At 31.8% G+C, this 8,655-nt stretch overlaps 1 protein-coding gene across 2 annotated transcripts in view; it reads right to left on the bottom strand.

The window, feature by feature from the left end:
• The window catches only part of LOC106471264 (probable ATP-dependent RNA helicase DDX17), a 34,322-nt gene that overhangs the window by 20,788 nt on the left and 4,879 nt on the right, over positions 1-8,655 (bottom strand). For both annotated transcript variants that reach the window (XM_013931855.2, XM_013931856.2), the window contains exons 2-3: positions 2,418-2,658; positions 1,754-1,850 (exon numbers count right to left, since the gene is read on the bottom strand). In XM_013931855.2, coding sequence (XP_013787309.1) covers positions 1,754-1,850; positions 2,418-2,658 — 338 coding nt within the window. The remainder of the gene's footprint in view (positions 1-1,753; positions 1,851-2,417; positions 2,659-8,655) is intronic.

Raw genomic sequence — 8,655 nt, 5'->3', positions numbered from 1 at the left:
TTCTATTTAGAATTAAGTTCTTAAACTTAGAACAGTAACTAAAGAAGTAAATCAAATAATTATCTCTTCTAGTTACAACCTTTGTACTCAGTTGCTACTTGATGTAGGTTGTTAAGCTTTTAAAAAAAATTGAACGTAGAGGATATGAAACAAAATATTTTTATTAGGTTTTATATATACATTTGAATAACTAAAAAATCATAAATTACTACATCAATACCATAGAATTCCACTATAATTTATCAAGCTTACTAAGCTGTATTTGGTTCTAAAAAAAAAATATGAAATTTTGAGCAGACTAAAGACGCAACATACCTCCTTGATATTTTGGTTACAAAGAACGAGATGGCATCCTAACACATGAAAATGGCTGAGAAAGCCACTAGGGGATATTCTGAACTTTTCAATTGGTTATTAATATGTCATATATTGAAGTATATATAAGGGACCATTTCAAAAAATAGAAAGAGGTAAGTGGGGCCACTGTTTGATTCAGTACATGAGTGATATCTTATCAAATAGAAAAGATAAGAGATTCTTCTTTTATATTCTAGCTTGTCAGTATCAGTAATTTGAGTTCCTAATTCAAAAAAATTATAGACTTAGAATTTTGACATTACAAACATCTAATTCAACATACCATGTGACACAAAAATTGATGTTAAACTGTTTTTTTATATTTACTTTTCAATTAAGAAATTAAATAACGTATAATACTAAACTTTGAATTATAATATACAATTTGATACCAGACTTATTAACATAAATTCAATGAACAGTAGTCAAATAAAATTTTGAATGCGAGTCAACAAACACAATGACATGGCCTTTGACCCATCTGGAGAGGATTAAGCTTTCTTCACAGCTAAGAGAACAGACTTTTAGAAAACAATGTGTAAATTGATGTCTTCCTAGTTAAGAAAGGGTAGTGAAGTTGTTACGTCCTTCAAAACTTATTACAATAGAACAACAAAGTACATTTAACCACTTAATGTTATAAAATCCATGATTAAATGAGCCAGACTCAACAATGAAATTGTTTTTTTTTTTTAAAGTTTCACTTAATTTGGTCTTAAAAACAGTTTTTGCACTTAAGCACTGTTAATGATGTAAACTAGATGTCTTTTTTTTTTTTTTTTTTTATGGAAAATCTTAGTTGACTTCAAAAACTAGAGCTTCCCAGAAGTACCTGTTGGCTTAAAATTTTTTACATTTAATTCATTTATTTCTTGAAACAATGAAAAATAAAACTGTTTGTCGAAAATTAATCTTAACGAGCAATAACGAATTTAGTCTTAATTAAATTTCATCTCAGCAAACATACTTTTTCACGACACTTGTGATTTTCCTTCTATGGATTGATTGTCACTAAGCTTATTTTTACCCAACTGGGAAATGTATCATACTAATTTAAATATTCCAGGGGTAATAACATATCTACAAACATAAGTTTAAGTGTTGGAAACTTTAGATCAGACATACTTTTAAAATTTACTTCTTTTATAGCAGTTGTGAAATATTACTAGTAATGATGTGGATCATTATGATAGTTTCACCATTTCAGATTTTCCCTAGATTGGTACACAAATGACCAATTTACACGAACCTGTTTCAAATTTTTTAACGTTTTGTTATCCTTACATGCCAACTGTGCCTCCAAAATACTAATTTCCTAAAAGAACCAACACTTAAAACTAAAATTTACTAATATCCAGAAATAAATCATTGCAAATGAACAGTTTCAGCTACTCACCTGGAAAGTTGCATTCATGAAATTCCTGAACATGTGATGGAACATTGCGACCACGAATTGTGATTTCATGCATTCTTCTAAACATTTCCATTTCGTGCTATGAAATTCCAAAAATGAGAAAATATGCATATACAAATATTTTATAGCTTGTTTTTCAATATTCATTTATTGAAAATAAGAAAAAATCATCATAATTCTACAATTTCACTGGAAATAGGAGCAAGTTTGATTTTTTAACTACAGATAATTTAAATGTAGGATTTAATTATCACAATGTGAAAATAATGGTAGAAAATTTAACAATATTTTTATATAATCCTCATTAAACATGCAGTTTGTTTTTGTTTAAGGAAAGAATGATCCAACTGATAATTGAAGACTCAGTGATAATGTATGGTGGTCAAGTACAGTTCAAGTGAAATTTATCTAGAAAGTTCATGAAACCACAAATAAAATTATTTTATTGTAACAGTCTTGACATTTTTTAATACCCAACAATTTACTAATCCCAATTTCATGAATAATTTATTATAAACATTACATTTATGCCTTTACTGGTAAGATAATCTTTACATAACATCATTCCTTTGACCTCTAATTTTGCCAGTCAATCCAGTAAAAGGTTTCAGCCAATATGATAAATTATGTAAAAATATAAATTTACTTGTGATCTAGAGGATACAGCTGGGTGCTCCACATAGAAATTTTTTTGGAATGGCATCAGTTTACTTAGATCCCACCTTGGCTTCCTTAGCCTATCACCTGGTTGCTTTCCTTTAAGACTATTATTTTTTTGTATCATTCCACCTCTTCCTCCCCGGCTCCCAAACCCCCCACCTCTTCCTCGAGTTCCACGGGTCATACTGTTGTCTCTCATTTGTGGACCACTTCTACCTCTTGACATGCTAAATAAATGAAACAATTTTTAAATATATCTTACAGTTATTTAATCTTTGTTTTTTATTCTATCACTATCTGTTATGTTGAAATAGGCAGTTTTCATATACTTAAAATAAAACATCTTACTGTAAATGCTATCTCTATGATCCTCCTCTCTCTCTCACACACAAACACACAGTAGGGCTGAGACGAAGTATTCGAATATTCCGAAGCTTCGGATCTGCCAGTGCCCATTCGAATCTTCACACGTTTATTCATACGCATGCGCTATGCATACAATTTTTGATTAGAAAAAAATGGCGTCAGATAAGGGCGCAGTTGGAAGTAGCTGTAAAAAGGTTTTGGACGTATGGAGTTTTTATAAGAAACTTCATGACCGTAGGAAAGCCATGTGCACTATTTGTAAAAAAGAATTTGCCTATTTAGGCAGGAAAACAAACCTACGGAATCACCTACCCTTGATGGATTTGTAAGGCCTGCGAAGTGCAATGATACATGTGCAAAGAATATAACAGACAGAGTGACTCAAATGATTGTTCAAGACCTACGCCCCATTCGAGCTGTTGAATGCGATGGTTTTCATAACTTAATGAAGTACTTAGAACCGGGATATGTCTTACCAAGCAGAAAACAATTTACCGCTGATATCAACCTTAAACATGCAACGTGCAAACAACGTCTGAAAGAAAGGCTAAGTGAAGAAGCAGCGTTTATATCGTTAACCACGGATATATGGACGAGCATTGCAACAGAAAGTTACATCACCGTAACAGCGCATTACATTGATAACAGCTGTGTGCTGACAATACTATGTAATGCTACTAAATAAAAGCTTCCAGAAGGCCTGTAATCAAACTCTAGGAAATCTTCCTTGCTCAGACTACACAACTGCTGTCCAGTCATATTAAGCTTTGACAGGTCAAATGCCTGAAGGTCAAACTCATGTACAATCAAACTGTAACAAATTAAATACATACATTGTTATAATATAACAAGTATATTCAATTGTAAGAAGCTTCGAAGCACTACTTATAATATTCGTTTCAGCCCTAACACACAGAGTAGCAAGAGGCCATCAACCCATTTAGGTTACCACTCGATGAACTAAGAACCAAATGCAAAAACAAAATTTGTTCTTAGACTTTGAAACTTGTAACCCATTACTCTTAAAATTCAAGTTAATAGTTCTTTTCCAACATTCAGAGCTCCCGTCACTAAAGCAAAGCTCCAGAAGTACAAATAACCAAACTGGGGATGGATGTACATAAGAATAATGTTGGTTGTCCAAAAATATTTAATGTAGCTTTCAAATATGCATTTCGGATACAAAAAATAATTCAGTACAGGTAAAATAGAATGTCCTGAAGCAATTATAATTATCAGGATTTTTAGCTCCAAGTAAAGTCTTTAGTTGAAACACCCCAAGCTCTTAGAACAAATTATTGGCTTTGAATGCTAAAATAAAGACAATCTCTGATTTATGTAGGTCAGAATATGTTCATTCTACTGGTTATAAATATGTCCAGAATCAACAATAGAGGAAATTATACATATTTTTTCAAAGATAAAGGATAAGGTATGGGAAGGTCACATGCTAAAGTGTTCAAAACAGACACTTAAATCAACATAAAAAGGTTTTGAATATATGGCCTGATATATTGATGTAAACATTAAAATACAAAGTCTTAACATAACATAATATCTTGGGACAACATGGGATCTGTTGGTCCATCTCGACTGTTCCATCCTCAAAACTAAGTTATAACTTATTAAAAAAAAAAATTTTAACTCAGCCATTTTAATACATATACTTATCAAGCTTTTTCTTAAACTCACTTAAATTTACTGCCTCTACAGCATCTGAAGGCAACCCATTCCAAAGGCCAACCACCCTGTTAGAAAAATAAAACTGTCTTAGCTGAAGATGATTCCTACCCTGTCAAAATTTATATTTGTGTCCTTTAGTCCTACTATTCTCAATGTTAAATATAAAAAAAGATACATCAACTATATCAATTCCCTTTACAATCTTAAACACCTCAATCAGATCCCTCCTAACCCTTCGTTTTTCAAGAGAAAACAATTTGAGGGATTTTAGCCTCTCATTGTATGACAACCCCTCCATCCCAGGCACCATTCTAGTAACCCTTCTCTGAACCATTTCCAACAATTCAATGTCCTTCCTAAGGTAAGGAGCCCAAGACTGAACATAATATTCCAAATGTGGCCTAACCATTTTTAACAACCCTCTGCTTTCTTCCATACAGCCACTCTTCTATCCAATTTGCTAACTTATCTCCCACACTTATAGAACTCATTTTATATATATATATAAGCCATTTATGTGGTATCTTGTCAAATGATTTCTGAAAATCCAGATACACCAAATCTACACCCTTGCATCATCTACATAAGCAGCAACCCTTTCAAAGAATGTTAAAAGATTTGTAAGGCAAGATTTTCCCTTAGTGAAATCATCAGATACTAGCCTTCTTTTATCATTCCTCAAGGGTCCTATCCCTATCCTAACATTTTGTTTCCCCTTAATGTATTAAAAGAAATCCTTATAGTTAATTTTTGCATTTTCAGCCAATTTTTTCTCATACATCCTTTTTGATGTTCTAATTTCCTGTTTCACCAACTTTCTGGATTTTCTATAATCTTCTACCAGTCAATTTAAATTTCTTAAATTTATGATGCTTTTCTTTACTTTTATTTCTTAAACTCTTTGTGAGCCAACCTGGTTTTCTACTTGTAGCTACCCTTTTCTTTCTATTAGGAATATGTTTACATTGAATATTTAAAAATGTATCTTAAACAATTTTACACATCTGATCAGTGTCTCCAAATAACTCAGCTGTCCAATTCACAACAGATAACTCTTGTTGTATTTCTTCAAAATTTGCTTTTTTGAAATTTGGAAACAAAACAACATTATTCTTTATCTCCATATGCAGGAAAACATTGAACTTGTCTTGTCAGCTGATACTCCATGACCGAAGAGGCCAATCAGAATCAGAGATTTTGAGGAGATTCCTATCAATGATAACTTACTGAGAAATTCAATGCAGGATGGTGAGTTACCTCAATAGGTATATCCTAAATGATTAAATCTCCTGATCATAATTTTTTTAAATTAACTGGTACACCTAATCCCACTTGAATTAAGAAGGAAGACATATGAAAGAGGTGTTTCTGGTATATAAAAAAAAATAATAATAAAAAAAAAAATAAGAAAATGAGGTTCAGTTAAAAATGTTGATGTTGTCCGTACATTCAGAGTCATTCATAAGTAGTCATTTTATGTTTTGTTTTATCAATAAGAAATTTAGTACCCACTGAGTCTACCATACATGGAGTCCAACAGTGGAATGTGCAACACTGTCAAACTGGGACAGTAGTAATACCAAGGTTTTGTGGGTTCTGTACCCAAATACCAACACCTGACAATGCCCATAACATCCATTGAAGCCATCCAATACTGTACATGGTTGACCCCTCAGGCTGTAATATATAGCCTCAGACTCCAAAAAAATATTTTCTTGCTCAGTTTTTTCTCTTTGCTTACTCTGTGTATAACAAGCAAATAAATGCTTTTCTACTAATCAAAATTGGCTTAAGGTGTGATATGTTTAATTTTTTGACATTATTATTTTCTGCATAAGATAATCCATATTTTTAGACAAAATTGTCTCCTGGTATCCATTCCCTTTGCAATAAAAAACTTCATGTTCTCAGTTGACTCTACCCACAAAACACAAGCCAACTGACCATGGAGGAGCCACCATCAGCAGGAATTCAAGGCCAAAGTGGCATGTTGCATCATGCTGCAGGATAATTCCAAAAATGAAAATAACTACCTACCTGGCTAGAACCGGGGAATACAACCCTTCAGCTACTGCAGAACACTGCAGTTGTCCAAAATTGTTAGGAAGATGAAAGTGGATATCATGTTGGTACCCTACATGATTTTTGACAAAGGCAGAAAGTGCAGGTACCATGAAGCAAGCCTTTCATGCACTCACTCTGTCACTGTGTGAAAAATGGAATATTACTACCAAAATAAATTTACTTTTTAATGTATATTTTGTAGGGTAGGGAGGGGTGCAAGTAGATTTTTCTAGCATTTTGTCCCTTGAACATACCCCTGTAAACACATTAATTTCCATGAAATAAATCAAGATCATTAGACTTGGTGCAATACATTTCTTGTCATAATAATATAGCTCACAAGCAGGAAGATAAATGTTACAAATAACAACAAGCCCTAGTAACAGGCTTACTCCTACCACCAGTAATTTATATATGAAAAATTTCAAGTATATAATGCCCTCAAGAGAGTCATTCTAAGACCCAAGATTTGGCTAAGATATGTTGAAAAGACATTCGGATCATAGCCATACACTACAGACAAGATTCCATAATTCATAAGACACTTAACAGACAACACCCACTGATACAATTCAGACTGGAAAAAGATAAACCCCAATTCCTATATGTGATGGTTACCAAGACAAAATTAGAGGTGGTCACTTCCAAATGAAAAATTTCCATAGAATATCCAGAAAAACAATTGGGAAAATTACAGAAATTTTTTTGATGAAATGTACTTAGGGATAACTACAAACTACTGAATCAAGTTGTATGAAACTTTGTATATATGGGCAGATTTTTGTGAAATATATATATATATAAAAATTTCATATGGTCTTAAATGTTTAGCAAATATTACACGATTCACAAGAGCCATGCTGAATGTGGTAAAGGGAGCTCTTATCAGCTTTCTCATTCAGCTTTACTTTGCATGGCCTAGCACATGCATCTAGTTAACCCTTTCGTTACAGGTCACAGGTGAAAGGCCATTTCATCTCGTCTGTTGACTCGCATTCAAAAGTTTATTGAACTACTATTTCATGAACTTATGTCAATAAGTTTGATATCAAACTGTAGATTATAATTCAGATTTTAGAACTATATATTACTCAATTTGTTAATTTAAAAGTAAATATTAAAAAGACACAAAAACATCGATCTTTTGTGTTTTTGTGTGTCACATGGTATGTTGAATGCAGCACTGGTTCAAATTAGATATTTGTGAAGTCAAAATACTAATATTTTTTAGACTCAAATACGGCTTAGTTACTACGTCTGATAAATTATAGTAGAATTCTATGGTATTAATGTAGTTATTTATGATTTTTTTTAGTTATTCAAAAGTATGTATATATATAAAACCTAAAAATAAATAAATATTTTGTTTCATGTCCCCCACGTGCAAAATTTTTAAAGGCTTAGCAACCTACATCAAGCAGCAACCCAGTACAAAGGTCGTAACTAGGAGATAATCGTTTGCTTTACTTCTTTATTTACTGTTCTATGTTTTAGGAAAAAATATATGTGAGAACTTTTTCAAAATAGCAATGATCTATATACATATATAATGTATAATAATTGAAATGTGACCATATTTTACAAAATACTAGTTGACTAAAACACAACCAATACAAGTTACTTTGTACAGACTAAAGATCACCTTTATGTTACTTGATACAGTAACATGAGTGTGTGTGAGCCGCATCATTGTAACTTCAGTATTGTTAGCCAGGCACGGGTGAAAGGTCAATATGATAAAAATAATAAATATATATAAATGTATAATCTTATGAGATTTAAGTTATTTCATCTAAACATTTATATTTTTGTGTTGTAATTTGTGTTCATTCTAGAATGAAAGATGCATAATTTAAGTTTATTTCCTAATTTTTATGGTGGTTGCAAGATTGGTCAAATGTACCAAACCCATACAGAGATTAATTACTGAAAATAACAAGTAAAATAGTTTTTTTCTTAAGAAACATTTGATAACTATTTGGACATTATAAAGATTCTGCATGCGAAATTTAAAAATTTTCTGATGCATAAAAGTATTTTTAATGTTAAGATGAAAATTACTTTGCATGATAGATAGGCAAGATGTGAAAAAGAAAAAAAAAGGCATAATA

Source organism: Limulus polyphemus, unplaced genomic scaffold, assembly GCF_000517525.1.
Source record: "Limulus polyphemus unplaced genomic scaffold, Limulus_polyphemus-2.1.2 Scaffold4501, whole genome shotgun sequence".
Classification (NCBI taxonomy): domain Eukaryota; kingdom Metazoa; phylum Arthropoda; class Merostomata; order Xiphosura; family Limulidae; genus Limulus; species Limulus polyphemus.
This window is presented reverse-complemented; position numbering and strand designations above follow the sequence as displayed.